Below are 17,952 nucleotides of genomic sequence, written 5' to 3'. Positions count from 1 at the left end.
TAGGGTAATGGGGGAACAACATATTATAACAGCATATTATAAAAAATATATATATTTATCAAATATTTTTTCTGAAAAATGAACATTCAAAAACAGAAGGGTGCATGTAAACATGGTGCTTAATGTAAGTTAATATGCTTCTAACTGATGCAGTTTGTTTGCTTCATGGATAGACTGATTTCGAGTTTGTCACTGTCCTTGGTATGTCTCATGTATCATTTTAAGACAAATATTTTTGTTTTTACAACTTCTCTCGATGTAATTAACTCTTGGTATTCCAACTGTTAGATTAGACTTTAAACAAGAAGGTTTAAGTTAATTTGTTAAAGTAAAGAAAATCATTTGTTAACCTAATAGGCTACATAGTCGCTTCCTGAAGTCTAACGTCAGTAAAACATCCTAGAGTAGACAAAGGGAATACAGTTATGTTGGTGACGCAGCATGAAATCATACTTTGATGCCGACTTTTCTTTTTTCCACATTTCGTTAGTCATAGTTTACGACGATTTTATTAAAGGCTGATGTTCTAAATAGATTATTTTATTATTAGTATTTATTTGTGTGGAGTCGAAAATGGGTTCAACACTTCGTCTGCATAATTGAGGAATCAATGAACCGTTGTAATAATGCAAACTAGGCCTACCATACCAAATACCAAAATGTCCATTTACGCAACGGTCAATAATTCAACACATTGGGTCTCAAACTTTTGAGCAACATTGCGTGACAAGGATTATAGGAAAGACCTAACCCTGGATAAGAGTTTCTCACATCAAGAGACCCATTGTGCGCTTGGTCATTGTGTTTTTATGTCCATGTCCCCAGTCAAAAGATGACCAAAAATAAAAATTGTGCAGTTAAACAGGAAAGGTGCGTTTTCAGGCCAAAAAGGAAGTGTGGATACTGTAAAGGTCTTACTCTGTGTTCCTCTTATGTCCTCACTTATTGTGACATTTACAAACAGATTTATTTTTCCCAAACCTAGGAAATGCCAGGGAGTTCAGAATAAGCCTCCAAAGATGGGAAAAGATGGTCAGACCAGACCCATAGTTTCTATTCAATCAAATAAAGATTCAGAACATGCAATCTGTGCAATAATTTCCCACAAAAACAAGCCTTAATGTCGGCCAACTAAAACTAAACTAAAACTAGCCGATTTGATAATTAGCTACACGTCGTTATTAAACAATGAGGCTGTATGACGAAATTAAATGGCAAAAATTACATTTATAAATGGGAGTTAACTTTGTTTCATGTGAGTGCAATACAATGACAATACAATAGCCTAACAATACTGATTTATCTTCTACATTTTAATTTTGTGTTTTAACAATTAGGCCATATATTAACACCGTCGATTGAAGGACTGCTTTACCTTCTGCAGCAGGCAAATATGAAACTTTTCCGTGACACATTAAGGCTGTCATGTAGCTGTCATCTTAGACTTTGCCTACACGACATTGAGATCTCATTGTGTTTTACCATAATATTTGATTGTTTCACATATCCGGTACATTCGATTGGCAAATAAGATTTTTTTTAAAGGATGGACAGCGGATAGCTTAGCCTAAGTGACCACACAAACGGAACTAAAAACAAAATGTAAACAGAAAGGGTTTAGAAGCTCAAAACTTGATCTGTAACAGCAGCAGCATGGGCGTTGCGACACCAATAATATATTAATAGGCTACGTCTTTGAGATTATGTCTTCAAAATATTTGAGGGATTAATTTGATGATTTCCAAGTATTTTGCGTTCGACCAGGCATAGTCGAGACTTTTCATTTTATGTTCTGTAATCCACTAAAGGTCTATTGGTTCGACTCTCTCCGGTGTAGAGGGACACTTCAAGCTGCTATGTGGCAACCTAACTGTCAGCGGTCAACTGCTAACTTCCTCTCCGTCTTATTCGGGGATTTGAACAAATATTTAGATAGGATAGAGTTTTATACGTGCAGCGTGCCATTCGGGTCCCAACAGTTTCAGTCACGCCATATGAATGTTCAAATTATTGTTGTATGCTCCTTTGACACAGTTTGATTTATTATCTGTTAATTGATCGCGGGTTCTAATTAACATCTAACCATTTCTTTTCCCTTGAGTTTAGATGAGAAAAAATTGAGAGGCACCTGGAAAATGCTTAAGGTTTACTGCATCTAAATGAAAAGCACGTTTTTTCCCTCTTTTCCCTCTGTAAATCCAGCATCCTCATTGTGTTGCTAAGTCATTATGGCCATTTTAAGGATGAAGAAATAAAGGGCATGACGGATTTCAGTTTGGTGACGTTAGTGTTATCTTGGCGCTTGATCAAGATTTTAGGTGCAGGGTGGAAAATATGCTTACAGGTCTGCCTAATACACGATGTGTGCAAGCTTTTCTTCCTGCAGTCAGTAGAACAGTCTACAACACACCTAAAGACAACATAAACCTATTTTTATGTACCCCATTCAAAAAATATTAAAAGAGACAGATCTCATACGGCGTCCAATCTCCTCCTACGCGCAATCAGTGTCATCATGAAAACGACGATCACAGTTAATGGCAGCACTAATTAAATGGTTAATCGTTTACATAGTAGGCTATTAGTTTATTTCATTTTTTAGTTAGTTTTTAAATCAATCATAGCCTGTATATAGCTGTTGAATATAGTGTTGTATGTAGTTTAAATGGCTTTTATATTTATTCGTATTTATATAGGCCTATTTTCAATGTGCATGTGAACAGTTTTTTTCTGCTGGTGCGGAAGGATGCCAACTGGGCACAGAGAAAAAGAAAAATGCTGGTATGGTGATATGATTTTTGTTTAGGCAGTCATGTGAAACGCATACTGACGTGGCAAGGAATCAAAATACAATTTCAGCCAGAATAAACTATTCATTCAAGTAAATCAACTTGAATAAGGTTTCTTGCATTTATGTAATCACGAAATGCGAATGGGCCTAGGCTACTAGATAATTTGATGATGAGGGAACGGCGGGTGCTGGAAACGAATAGTGACATGTTGCTGCATCGATAATGTTTCATACAAGTTTAGATTAGATAAACATTCACATGGGAGTCTAGGTGTAAACAAATAATAATGAATGCACAAAGACCATTAAACCTCAAGAAAAACGTTTGAGACCTTTTAGGTCACTATAACCTGTGCTTCGGCCAGGTAGCCTATACACAATAGTATCATGTCGAATGAAGGGTCTCACATTTGTTGACATCTCATTACAAACTCCTTACCTATTTGTAAATGATAAAGCCATATAAAGCTACTCAGCTCGACTTATCTGGATACGGGCTATATGCTACGATGCAACATAGAGGCAGGAACAGAGTAGGCAGCAGAAAAAGAATTCCTTGCCTAGCAGAAAATCTCCAAGAAGCACATATAAGCCACCGCTAAGGTAGGCCTATAGTGCAGTTGGACTTCTCTCTATGTTCCACCCCTCAAAAGCAATTTTACTCACAGTGACATCAGATATATCGCTCGGAATGTATCCCAAAGAGACAGCCAGACATACATGCAAACACATAATGACAGCCCCTGCTCTGTCTTATCTTGACTGTTAGTGTACACATAGAGGTTGAAGAAATAAGTTCGCAAAACAACAGGTGTAAGGGTAAATCTTATGAAGGCAAGCTGAGAGATCAATGAGGCTGCAATATATTTATGCCTAGCCTGCGAAATCGGCTGGGCTCTTTTTCAATAATAAAGCAAGCCAACTGGTAAAATACTGGAAAATAAGAAAAAGGAGCAGCAAACCAATAGGCTATTTATTTCTAATTCATATACGAGCATGTTAGCCTAGCGATGAATTAGAATTGCGTAATCCATCTAAGGAAAATCTATCTAGGGGAAAAAAAGAATTGCAGTGAGTAACGTCATACTGAGAACAATAATTGTCTTTCATCTCACAAAAAAGTGGATCCACCGCGCTTCTGCGGCATTTACATCTGGTGTAAAGAGGACTCTGAGGAAGATGCATGAAGCATCGAAACGTTAGTCCCTTTTGTGCACCTTAATTAAAGTTTAAAGCTACTACATCTGTGCTGCTCCGAATTTTAACTTTTAATTGTCTTTCATCGTTTGGCATATACTTGATCAGTAACATAACTTATTCTGATTGATAATGTAGGCCTATACGATAATTGTAGGCCTACATTTGTAATAAGTAGGCTATACGATTATAAATGCATAACGGCAAAAAGTAGGCTACTCTGCGTTACTGGATGAAATAGAGTTCAGGCTGATCACACACCCCAACTGATGGAACGCATCCCAAACGAGACATGTCACATTTTGGGGGGAAAATACTCGTCAATGTCTGGATTGGTATACGCATCAATAGTTAAATGGCCAATTATAAGAAATGGTTAATTCTGTTTCTATAGTCATTAAAGCTGCCCCACTTTCAAGACCACTTTTAATAGACACACTCCCAGTCTATGCCTGCTTTTATTAATGACTGCAAACAGTTGGCTACAAAGTAAGCAAATGATTGCACATTCCTTCACATGATGGTAACGGAAATATTTTTTAACCCTGTTGAATTCGTGAGTGGTCCCCCTTTTAGATGTAATACGGTATGTTGGGAGGCAGCACACCTGGCGCATGTAACCAGGCGCAGCAGGAGTCAAAACAGGAAATGTGACTGGTGTTGCGAGTGCTGCCGAAACTGCGCCTTGAGAAAGTCAAATAATTGAAATGAAGCCTATGATATACCGTTACGTTTAAGTTAGCCAACTGTTTGGCTTCCATTTGTTTAATATTGCCAAGTGTAGGCTATTTCAACGTGTAGGCTACTGCCAAGTGTGGGCTATTTCAAATTGCAGAGAGGAAAAAAACAGCCAGCAAAGTGCCAAGACAAAGATAGTTGATAAAAAAATAATGATAGCTTACGCTATGCCAAGGACATATCACGAATCCCATTATTTGTATAAAATAGGCTAGTTTTGTTATTTGGCGACAATTTGCTTATTCCCTAGATTTATATATATATATATTTTTATATATATATATATATATATATATATATATATATATATATATATATATATATATGCTATATACGAAACACTACAAATAACCTAGACAATATCGTCCGTTGTTTTTGTCTAATGGAATTTCTTTGTCTTGTAATTCTTATTCTGTATACGTTAACAACCATCACAGCATGTTAATGCTGAATACTTCAGATTATTCATTGGGCTACATGAATTAAACTACTGCTGTAAAATACGGACATCACCGACCGCTTAAAAACTCCTGTGTATAGGCTACTATACAAATACCTCTATGTTGCGCAGTAGACGTTTCAGAGCGCATTCTTTAACAATCCATTCCATTGCTTCTCTATCAGGCCCTCTGAATTCTGTCTGTTATCACCAAAGTATTTACAAAGGACGCTTCCGACTTGGCAGTGATGAAGTGGGCTGGTATCTACAGCGACATCTGATTAAAGTAGGAAATACATGGGCAGGTCTTGATTTAGAATACTTGATCTTTTGCGATATCTTTCGCATTGTGCTTAAACACTTTCTGCATTCTTTATCCTTCACCCACACAACTGATTATTGACAGGCCACTGAAATGCTAGTGTAGCCTAACTCTAATCACCCTTTAGGCTAGGCCTACTGCATGGCTTAACTGCACGTTTTTTTTATTACTATAATTTTGAATAATTATGTTTCAAATATGACTTAACTTTTGCCACATACCTTACCAATTTAGAGTAGGCTAGGCTTATTTCTTTACTTGGGCATGCACCGTGTTCATACAGTAAGTAGTTTATTTACGCCTGATAGCACCAAAACAAACATCCAAAACAAACAGGGTTTAGCTGAAAAGAAAATAGAGCTGCCGCTAACTAGGTTATCCCCTTAGAACCCCACTGCTTTAGCGGGTTACTGAACAGCCTAAGTGTAAATTAGATTAAATCCGGTTGCTTTAGCAGCAGCTCCATAAAAATATCTGTTATTGCAATTCATCAATAATGACCCTTGATGAGAAGATAAGAATTGTGAACCACTTGTAGGGTGAGATCTACCCATGGTAAGACTCCTCTTACACACACGCAGTTTTCTATTCATCCTGCTACATAACCCATAGACATGAATGTTAGGGGCCAGTTTACATGACAGCATTCCTAAAATTATCACATTGATTGAGATGGTTGATATTTAAAGTCAATAAAACAGCATTATAGACTAAGCAATGCCAGTGTTGTCCCTTTTCACAATTAAAAAGCAGGCTACTGTGATAAAATTGCTTTTGTTTGTTTAGAATGGAAACATAATGGTCCCAAACACCACATCTTATGACCAAGCATTACAAGAAGCGCAGAGCAGGCTATTTTCCGAGACATAAAAGACGCATGGCATATTTGCTGGCACCACATTTAGTGGCAAGTTGAGAACCACTTACATATTTCCATGTTTGGTTCTTCAAAATTAGCCAGGCAAGGCGGCATAATTTCGTCCCAATTTAGCTTTGGCTCATATGTAAACTATATGATTGTGGAGAGATACATTCACCCTTCCACTTCAGATACATATAATAAAAATGAAATAGGTGGACATCTATAGGCTACAGAAACAAATAAATTACATTTATAAAGGACAAACCCGTGTTGATAGAAATGCTGTACGTGTCTAGGTAGAACATGCAGTGATTTAAAAAGATGTTAGTAAGCGAGTAGGAGTAGCTTATCTTATGATTGACAATGATCCTTGCACAACCGAACAGTAGACTACATATTATTTACTGTACTGGCTTTACAGCCGGACATCCGCAGTGACGCTCACGGTTTTTCCTCCTTGAATTTAAATGTAGTTCAGTGATTGACAAGGTCCTATTCAAATAAAACATCCCTTGAAAAGCCTGAACACTTTTTTTCGAGCCCTACATGGGAGGCGTGGAGCTCTCACTTTTGACATTCTCCCTGCAGTAGCTGTTCCTCAAGGCAGACTGGCGAACTCTAATGACATCACCCAGCCACTGAATGGGGGAAGTTCGCGTTTAAAGACAGAAGAAAACGCTTTCTGTGAGTGAGCTATGTTTTAATACACGAAGACGTGTTCGGACGCATCGATTTAATTGGAGCATAAAATCAGCTCTAAACCAGACAATGTCTTGCTAAATTCCGTGGGAATAGGTTGTTTTCAAAACATCTGAGTTCACCACATCGTCAAAAGGCCCCCCTCAGTAACGTCAGTTTAGGTTGAAGCGCACAACTCCCGGGAACCGTATTCCTGATGGCTGTTTGAACGCTTGCTTTCTGGGACAGAGCGGGAAGGGAGCAAGGGGAGACGGCATTCTCTGGACTTGATTTCTCGCCTATGGACGACAGCAGTCCCCTTTCTCCAAAGGCAAATGCTTTCAGTATTGCCTCTCTGATTTCAGCTACAGAGCAAGCAGGAAACGCCACTTTTGACAAACCTAGCACTGACCTGGACAAGCACGACCAAGAAACCTGCCACAGATCCTTTAAAATGCATTACAGTACTGTCACAAGGGAGATGGAAGGTATGGACTCACTCTTGTCAATGATCTAGCACAACTCATATCATGATAGCCATGCGTTCGCATCATAGTGCAGGCAATGGTAGGGAGCATTTCAAACGTCACGTATGAAAACCTCAAAAATGTACATTAAAGACGTACCACTTACACGAGGAACAGTTAAAGGTAGCCTAGTATGTGTATTCTAATCAATTGCTGCATATAATAGCCTAATACGTAAGTGTTGACTGTAAAGTAACTGTCGATGTGTTTTTGGCTAAAACAGTTTGGCACAGTAGAAAGTCTTAGCATTTCAGGGAATAAATCCTCAAACTCGCGCAAACCACAAAGTTGGAAAACGTTGTACATCATAAGAAAGAAGAAGACTGCTCAGGACAGAGAGGTTAAGCGTAAATCGATCTTCAAAATCCATAACAACACATCCTTATAGGCGAGCTCTGGCGGTGCCGATCCACGTATGAGTTGTACGGACGAAGACATGTGGGATACCAGTCTGTATTAGACAGATGGCAAAAATGTCGATAACATGGAAGTACGCTACTAAACATTATCTAGCCTATGTCTATAGTTTCTCCCTGCAACAACCTCAGGAACGCAAACGTATTCTTGGATAACAACAGTTGAGAGCGTAAAAACATGTGTTTGTTAGTTCATGCAGAGTAGGTGTTTGTTTACCGTGCTAAAAGTTTACACTCCGTTGTGCCAGCTACCCATTCTATTGTTAGAGGAGGGCGATGTGGGCGATACCCTTATCCAAAAGTAAATGGGTGCCGGAAAGCCCATTAAAAGGGGCGCACTTCTCTGTCAATCAGTCTCGTCCTAAGGCGAGGAAAGGCACATTACCTGCAGTTCCTTATCTAAATAGAAATAAGAACCGGTTTTATCGTGAAGGGGAGGCCCTATGACAGAGATAAGAAGAACGTCTGGATTGCAGCTTAGCACAGAGCAGTAGTAGTACTGAGAGGAGGCCGCTTGGAATACATCTGAACGCAATCACACGACAACAACTGACTCCATACTCTTAAACTCGAGTCTTCATTCTGTGATTTAAATTCGAATGCGCATAGGATACGACATTTAAACGCCGACAGGAGGATAACTTCGAACGATTAACTTTGAAGATTTTTTTTTTTAATTTTGGGGCAGTTTGGTCACGTATTCTTGCGCAGGGACTGTGTTAACGTATGCACAGAGGGAAGATTTTATATTAGCGCTATCACACTGGATGAACTGAATGGACTAAAGAAAAATACTTTTGATGCCTTACACGGAACGCGTTTCAAAGAACCCTTTCACTTTGAGAGGACTCTGTGAAACTTCATTTTTATCTTGATAACGTGTCAACTGTATAGTGTTGTTTTGCATTCAAGGCTGCAGCGCACATTGTAAATCCAGTTTTTGGAATGATTTCAGCAATATCCAGTCCGTGGCTGACGCAGCTGTCCCATTTTTGCGATGTTGCAGCCTTCACGACCAGCAGCCTGAGCAGTCTCAATACGCCAGGGAGCTATCATCTCTCGCCTTCCCCTGGGGACCCGTACAGCCAGCATGACACCCACTTTGAGCCTTGCCCGGCGGCCCAACATAGCTACAACTACACGGGGTCGAACCCAGCCCAGGCCCAACAGGGCGATACTGGGACTTCGAACTGTTCCTCGTCGTCCTCGAACTCAACGCCGAACAAGTCGCTGGTGAAAAAGAATCCTAAAGTGGCCAACATTAACGTTCAGCTGGAGATGAAAGCTCTATGGGATGAATTCAATCAGCTTGGAACTGAGATGATTGTAACCAAAGCTGGCAGGTAAATAAATTATTTTAATAGCATTTATTTTATTTTATGAATGTTTAATGGAAATGAACCACGCTGAATACAAGTGTTATTAAGCTCGGAGTATAATTGCGAGTGTAGCCTACTCTGTGTGATATTAAACAGTCAATATATTTGAGTAATAATTTACATGCTTATCGTAGCCTACTGTATTCCTCTACTTTCTATCAATTTTAAACACGATTACCAGCCCACCAGTCCACATTGAAAATAGTCGTTGTCCATTATAGCCTTTCCTCAAAGATGTGTGCAAGGCCACACTTGTGGAATTCAGAAAACTGATCCAAATCATTGGCCTCCATAAGGCCAAGTCTCTGTAATGGGACGAATGAGCAGTAAATTAACCTAATAATAATCTAAATAACCTAAAGCAAACCACTATTTATTCAGAAGCAGTAGCCTCTGTGGGTAGGTGAAAGTATTTATGATTGTTAAAATATGAATTTGACAAGCGTACATGTGTGTTCGTCACAACAGCTATTTAAACAACATACTATGCTCCATAACCTATTTGAATTACATGACACATGACATATGGTCATTGTAATATTTATTGACCTCTAGACTACACGTGTAGCATAATCTCTTCAGGGCAGTTGTTTTTCCATTCAGAATCCCAGTGTATTAAACAAGGACATGGCATTGTTCCAAGTAGTGTTTGTTTTTAAGAACGATTTATTCTTTCTGGATTTAATGAGAAGCCTGTTTGATCTTATGCATACAGTAAACATAAGTCTGCATCTTTTTCTTGATCTCAATAATGCAATAATAATCTTGACTGTGTGCAACACCAAATGATTCAGCCAGTAAAGATTTTCTTATATTGTGTTTAGCTCAAAGTTTTAAAAATTACAAGATTTTTTTTTAATAGTAGCAGTTTGTTTTGCACGCCATAACCTGTAGTTCCTATGCTTGATCCATTTCTGTGGGTTTTCCACTGTAGGCTATCCGTCATTATGCGTCAGATTTTCCAATCTAACGTTTAAGTTGTCTTTCTTACGGTCCGCTTTTGAACTTAATGTTTTTGTAGAAGCTATTTCCTTTGCATTTAATTACATCTTATATTCTCAAAATGCGGCCTTGGTTCCCGCCGTAGGAAAACAACAGAGTGCGTCCTTTCTTATTCTCAATGGACCCTCCAAATAAAGAATACAGTCAAATAAAAGTGCATCATTTTAAGTAAGGGATAAAACATAATAACGGACCTCATTTGGAGTAGGACCACAGTATTTTCCAAAATGCCCGTCTCCATTGTAGTGTCCATCAGTGCAGTCGCCAATCCTGCAGATTTGATGATAAGCAAACTGTATTTTCATTAGGTAGGCTATCATACATTAGTAATCAATATTTAATTAAATTGTCTGGCGTTCACAGAAGTTAATGCTCTTATGTTCCAGGCTTTCGTCCTTCATTTATCAATGGTCATATTATGCTGTGCTCTGTGAAGTTGTTAGCACCCGGCACACTGAAGCTTTGGGTGCAGGCTACTGGGAGGCCTGCAAGCCTTTTGAAATTGTGATTACATAAATCGCTTACTATGGTAGCAAAACTGTCTTATCAAAATGATGTGTATGTGGTCTCATAGGTCTAATTTTGTTCAGCATACTGTGTTCTTGTCGGAGGCTTTATGTAGTCTCTTACACTGCATACGCCTGTCCACGCTCGTTTGTAAAATCCCCAAGCTATAAACGAGAATAAACCGTTGTTTTGCTCAGATCGTCTTACAAGAAAGAGGCATATTCTAATGCATTTTTCAGGAATCGGATTGTAAAACAGCCAACATTCATCCTTAGCATTTATTTAAAAAATATCCAAAGAGTTACAGTTTTGACCAAATGTCGTGAATGGTCCAAACCGCCAGATAAAAGATGCACTGAGGCATTCAGACCATTTTTTTGTTTGCGTGGTCCTTTCCATGGAGAGGCCGGGGGAGATAATTTGACACGTGGAAGAGGCTCACACCATACATGGAATAGGAAAAACACTTTAGATGATACTTCAGCTTCACCTAGCCACGGCTCCTGAAGAGACACTGACATTAATTGAGCGACAGTCTTGGGATCACTTTCACTTGTCGAACGTGTGGAACAGTTTCTCTGCAATTAAGTAATTAATTGGGGGAAGACGTCTGAAGCGGCCTAAATTAAGGGCTAAGACACACCTTATTATTGAGATGCTTCACATGCTCCATGTACGTGTGTGTGTGTGCGCGCGCGCGCGTGCGTGTGTGTGTGTGTGTGTGTGTGTGTGTCCACGTGCGTAATGCGTGCGTAAATATGCGACAATAAGATTCAGTCAAAATGCCATTCTAAATGATCAACCACCATATGAACCTTTAGCACCTAGTGTTACTGGACTAAATATGTGAACTCAGGCCTAGTTTTGACTATAGCGTATCATATGTTTTTTTTTAGTCACGATGGCCTGATTATTTTAGAGTAGACGCACACACAGAATTTTCAGGAATTACTTAGTAAGTAAGCTCCCATATAAAGTTTTTTTGTAGTTTTGGATATTTGTAATCACTTCACAAATTTTTAACTCTTTACATTTCTGTGAGGGATGTTTATGCATGTGATATATATGTGTGTATGTGTGTTTGTTGTGTTATGGTTGTCTAAGCTACTGGATGCTTATTTCTATCTATCTATCTATCTATCTATCTATCTATCTATCTATGCTACTGAACCACCTCAAACGAATGCTTTTATTCCCTAGGCGAATGTTTCCAACGTTTCAAGTCAAAATATTCGGAATGGACCCCATGGCAGACTACATGCTTCTAATGGATTTCCTACCGGTCGACGATAAAAGATACAGGTAGGCCTAAATAATGTAGTTCAATGGTCAGGCCTACAACACTAAACAATTGTTGCTTGATAGGCCATCCATAGACTTTATTAACACTTAAATTGAAACTGACTATAAATGCTTATATCCTTCCCAGTCAGCAATGAAAGCAATGTTTTAAGCCGTGACGTCTGTTAACATGGTACTCTTTCGTCGTGTTTTCTTCCAAAGGTATGCTTTCCACAGCTCATCGTGGCTGGTTGCTGGCAAAGCGGACCCCGCAACTCCCGGCAGAGTTCATTACCATCCCGATTCCCCTGCCAAAGGCGCACAATGGATGAAACAAATAGTTTCATTTGATAAATTAAAGCTTACCAATAATTTACTGGATGACAATGGACATGTAAGTATAAATGCTCAATTGGGCTTGATCCATTACTGGCCACAAATCATTTGGGGAACTTTGCAGGGACGCATAATTAAAATGGTGTCCATCCTGCTTCCTTATAAAGGCGCATGTGCATAAATAAAAAATAAATACAACAATATTGTATCTTATTTTTGTGGAATATGTACAAACAGAAGTAATCTTAAAACATTAATAGACTAAAAACCCTGTTTGCTATTTTTAAAATAAAATGGAATTGAAATGCATACGTTTGATATAATTTGCTGCAACTGCCATGAATGTATAAGTTTAACTTAAGCATGAGCAGCAAGGAATCGATATTTTACTAGTCACTATGGTCTAGCTGGTGCAGGGCATTGAGATTAATGTGACATTGAAGTTAATAGCCTACTTCAAGTCTGACATACAATATTAATGTTTTTTAGTATATAACTTTAAAATTGTCTGTTCATTTTTATTTTTGCAGATAATTCTAAACTCCATGCATAGATACCAGCCTCGATTCCACGTGGTTTATGTCGATCCTCGAAAAGACAGTGAGAAGTATGCTGAGGAGAATTACAAGACCTTTGTTTTTGAGGAGACACGATTCACCGCCGTTACAGCATACCAAAACCACAGGGTGAGTCACGATTACATCTTTCATTGTACTTCTGGGCAACTTTTGTTTAGATATAAAAAAGAATTGTGGTGAATTCATCTGCGTTTAATGAACGCCTCTCCCTACTGGTGGGGATGGGAAGTGTTTATTTTGTTGTCTAGTTTCGTTGTTGCTTTACTTTGCTTACATTAGCCTATTGGCGTGGGACACTGTAGTTTAATAACAATCGTTGGAATGTAAGAGGGATACAAAAGAAAAAATGCTAATTGATGGCGAGGGCTTTGGTTAGTAGCTTATTTGCTCCGGAACAAATGTCCGTCTAAAAAGAGATGAACGCTCCCAGCTAGACACGCTGTTTTCCGACAAATTTGTAGTGCTTTGTCAATTGTTATTACAAATGTTATAACTAATTGCATAAGTGAAATAGCATAGAAAATTCGATTAAAAGAAGAAAAGTCCCCGCAAAGACTTTTGGATTTGTGTGTGTGATATTGACAAGATTGGGTTTTCATTTAAATATGTGTCATGTCAGTGATGCCTCTGCACAGCTGTCTTTTTCTCTTTTTTTTCCTTTCCCGGTCTGTTCCTGCTCTGTCTCGCGGTCTCAATTCCTCGTCGAGGGGTTCAGCATTTGTTTTTCCAATCACTCCGGTGAATAACCACCATAAAGTATAATTTAATTCGGGGATGCTCCGCTCATTAAATTGAAATAGACAGCTGTTTTTTAAGATCACTGTCAAGACTAGTCGGAGTTTGATGAATTTAAGTCTTTTATACCTAATTCATATGATCATGGCTTTTAGGATCAAGTGTAAAATGTCAGTTTGTAAGCCTTGGGCCGAGCAGAACATTCCGGGAAATAGGCTACTTGAGAATGCCTTGGATGGCTTTCATTTTGGAAAGGTGTCCAAATTGCTGTTCTTTTTCTAAAAGGAAGGCAACACGTTTTAAATTATATTGTAGAGGATCATTGTCACGTGACCTCAATCGGGGTAACGGAGTGCTTGTGACGGAGTTGGTCATGGTTTTATGTTTGTAGGAATGATTGGTATTTTATTATTTAGCTGAAATTACTTGATGTTTTCGTAAGATAATGCTTGGGAACATAATTATAAAGAACATTATTTTGTATTGTTACAGATTACTCAGCTAAAAATAGCCAGCAATCCTTTTGCAAAGGGTTTCAGGGACTGTGATCCAGAGGACTGGTGAGTGCATACTAATTAATTATTATATTATTACTATTGTAACTTCTATCGTTATTTTTTGCAATTGTGAAATATATTTACATTTATATTCAAATAATTACAAATACTTGACTAATTCTGTTAAGAATTGGTAGTACTTGTTATTATTACAACAGGAATGCACCGACTAATAATCTAACCATGACTGGATAAGAATGCACCACGATGTGCTCTGATTGGTTTGATCTCACTCGTGACTGGATAAAAATGCATCCCAATGTATTCTGATTGATTTAGGCCCAGGAACCACAGGCCTGGTTCTCTGCCAATTATGAGTGCCTTTGCCAGGACAAGAAATCCAATGTCATCTCCTCCCCAGCAAAATGGCACAGAAAAAGGTCTGTATAAAAAAGGTGATGTATGCTGCTGATATAACTACATACACTGCATATAGCCATTATGTAATTTTAGTAATTGAAATTAATTTATTTAGTAATTTGGATATCAGAAAAACATTTTCCATGAACCATTTCCCAACCATTAACACATATTAGCAGAGTCTTCATAAAACAGTGAAGACATAGCTATACTTCAGCTGAGTGGAGGCACTGAAATATATAACTAATAATAACTAATAACTCATAATCAGGGTACCGTTGATGAGGTTGTACTTAACATGTCTCTGTTAGCTCTGTGAGTAGACCTTTAAACAACACTGTAGCTTAAATGCTGTTCTATTGCTGTAACTGTCGCTCTGTAGCTGAAATGTTATTATATTGCTGTAAGTCACCTTGGATAAAACGCGTCTGCCAAATGATACATGTCAATCGTCCCCTTAGAATTATACGGTTCTATCTGACATTTTTGTCAAAATTGAGTTATTGACATATTCTTATTCTGTGACATCTTAAGAAGATGAGGTGAGGTGTTTCTTGGAGTTGTATGCATTTTTGGACATTATATCTGAAGAGGTTTGTTCCACTTATCAGTATAACTCTATGGAATTCTAAAACTTTGAAGCTCAATATCTCAGAACTACTCAGAACGTAGATAGAACCCTATAATTCTAAGGGGACGAAATGTAATTCAATTAACATGATCTACCAATTAGCTCTGAGTAGATTAAAAAAGATTATGTAAAATGTACTGTCTAAATGTCATGTCCTTTCTCAACCAGAAGACAGGCGGGAATATGACCGCGACCCCACGGGCACGCCGATCCATGGAGACCCGGCGCACCAGCTGATGTCCCGTGTCCTGAGTCCTGCCTTGCCCGTGCCCGGCGGACTCCACGCCGTGCCTCTGACCGCCGGCCCACGCAGCCCGCCCCATGAACTGCGCCTCGAGGGCCACCCCCAGCCACCCGACACGCTACACCACCACCCCTACAAGTACCCCACCACCTACGAACACTACCTGGGGGCCAAGGCCAGGCCATCGCCCTACCCCATACCCAGCATTCGTGGCCACGGCTACCACCACCACATGAACCCCTCGGCAGCCAACATGTACTCAGCCACCAACGCCCCGGCCAACTACGATTACGGCCCCCGATAATGGCTCACCTCTGCCCTGTGGTTGTGCGGCAACCACACACACACACACACACTCACTCACACACTCACACACACACACACACACACACACACACACACACACACAACGAGCTATGGAAACTTGAGCAGTGGCAATCTAGCATGCCAGCAGGAAAAGAAGTACAATTAAAAGAGCCCTATGGCACGCGTTGCTGTGAGACTGTGGTGACATGTCGTACCCCCCCACCCCCACCCCAAAACTCTCCTCCTGCACAGGATACTTCAGATGGAATCGACGCTGCCGTATTTATTGAAAAGGGGAACCGCTCTTTTTGTAGGCGATGAGAACCGGTTCCCCGGACACACGTGAGGGCTGTGAACGGTCCTGTGAGGTTTGAACCGTGACAGCTCCAAGCCGGGGCGGACAGACTCTGCTGTCGGTGACGGCAAAGGATAAGCCCCGCTACACTAGCAGGGTGCATTATCACAGACTGGAATTGAATTTTGTGTTGAATGCACTTTTGTATTTTGTTGATGTTTTTTTTTTTTTGGGTGTTTTTAATTTTTTGCTTTCAAAAAGCCATAAATTATATACTCTCGAGTCCATCAAGCTTCTAGATAAAGGACATATTTGCATGTTGCGCTCATCTGAAGGTGTTGAAATACCCTAAAATGTTTTTTGTTTGAAAAGGAATATTTTTGTGAAATACTAGAACACCATCAGCAGTCCCGAGAAGCTTGGCTACCATGGCACTGACTTACAGCAGTTCTAAATGAATAGACAAAGTGACCTTGCTGTACCTGTAAAATAAACATTAAATTCTTTACAGTAAACACCATTTTCCGTCAGCTCTTTTCTGTCAGCAGCCATTTTCTCCTTAAAATAAGGAAGAAATGGTGTCTCCTGGTCTGCCTTCAGCCAGTGTAAGCCAGTTAAGGCAGCTTTCCAATACAACGAATTGAATGAAATGATGTGCCCTTGCACTAATTATTGAACAAGGTGTTATATATGATAACCATTTTCACCAGTATAATTAAATATTCATAACACTTGTGTCATACTCTCCTAAACATTAATCTGTATTGCAATGATAAACATCAAGTCATATGTGTGCTTGCTACCACACACGTGTGTGCGAGTGTGCGCATGCAAATGCGTGCGTTTGTGTGCGTGTGTGTGTGTGTGTGTGCGCGCGCGCGCGCGTACGCCCGCGTTTGCATGGTATCAGCTAAATAACAAATAACTAAACTGTTGCATTATAAAGTCTTAGAAATTACTTTTAAGATGTACAATGCTCTACTACGGATGCAAATGCAGAAAGAGAGTAGCATAGACGTCAACCCTAAATTTAGGCCAACATTTACTGGCCAACATATTTTGTAGCCTATCAGAATATTGTGCTGCGTATCTCATATAGACACAATTTAACTTACGATCAATAGCTTGACTTTTTTTCTGAAGAAAAACGTAATTTTGTCATCGCATTGCTTAGACAGGCATACATTGTTTGCCCATGAACTCCTCTTTCCTCAGAAGGACGGAAACAGGACAGTGTATAGATAAATCTTCCATTGATACCCAAAGGTCACAGTTAGAACACCTACATCATGTCGGAATTTGAAGTTTTTTCTTTTCTTTTTTTTCGAAAACGATGTTTCAAGGCTATCCTCATCTTGAAATAATACATGATCTGTCATTGTCGATAAAAAAGCGGAAATGCCATACATAATTCATAGAGAAGTCATTTGAATGGCCTTTCCTCTCTAATATGTTGAAGGTAGTCCCAAGGTGGCGGAACAGGACGCTGCGTCCCAGTTGACCTCTAGCGGTTAAGGTATCAGAGGTTAAACAATGTTTCCAGCAATTTAAGTGACAACTAATTGATCATATAATTTTTGTTTTGGTACGACTGACCCCCCGACATGCAGCGGAACACGTGTGGCATTCATGTGCCCCACCTGACAATTGCTAACCCTAGGATTTCTCTCCCTTTCGGATCATTCAGAATTGTGTCTATTGATTGTAACAATTATATTTTTATATAACAACATATTATTATTATTATTATTATTATTATTCTAATATCTCT

At 39.2% G+C, this 17,952-nt stretch overlaps 1 protein-coding gene across 8 annotated transcripts; it reads left to right on the top strand.

Moving 5' to 3' along the window:
- Positions 1-7,040: 7,040 nt before the first annotated feature.
- tbx1 (T-box transcription factor 1) lies at positions 7,041-16,696 on the top strand. 8 transcript variants are annotated; one of them, XM_076269929.1, is made up of 8 exons: positions 7,041-7,515; positions 8,977-9,313; positions 12,059-12,160; positions 12,362-12,533; positions 13,006-13,161; positions 14,281-14,348; positions 14,625-14,725; positions 15,505-16,696. In XM_076269929.1, exons 1-8 carry the CDS (start codon positions 7,329-7,331, stop codon positions 15,882-15,884), a joined length of 1,503 nt encoding a protein of 500 aa, XP_076126044.1. In that variant the 5' UTR covers positions 7,041-7,328; the 3' UTR covers positions 15,885-16,696. The 8 variants fall into 8 exon arrangements, with proteins under 8 accessions (XP_076126044.1, XP_076126043.1, XP_076126042.1 ...); XM_076269928.1 differs by having other exon boundaries at positions 14,625-14,740; XM_076269927.1 differs by having other exon boundaries at positions 8,926-9,313; positions 15,508-16,696.
- Positions 16,697-17,952: the final 1,256 nt, after the last annotated feature.

This window comes from Alosa pseudoharengus, unplaced genomic scaffold (assembly GCF_046254945.1).
Source record: "Alosa pseudoharengus isolate Yale_2024_CS ecotype anadromous, Long Island Sound unplaced genomic scaffold, YU_APseudo_1.1 YU_APseudo_1.1_scf_6, whole genome shotgun sequence".
In the NCBI taxonomy this organism is placed as follows: Eukaryota; Metazoa; Chordata; class Actinopteri; order Clupeiformes; family Clupeidae; genus Alosa; species Alosa pseudoharengus.
This window is presented reverse-complemented; position numbering and strand designations above follow the sequence as displayed.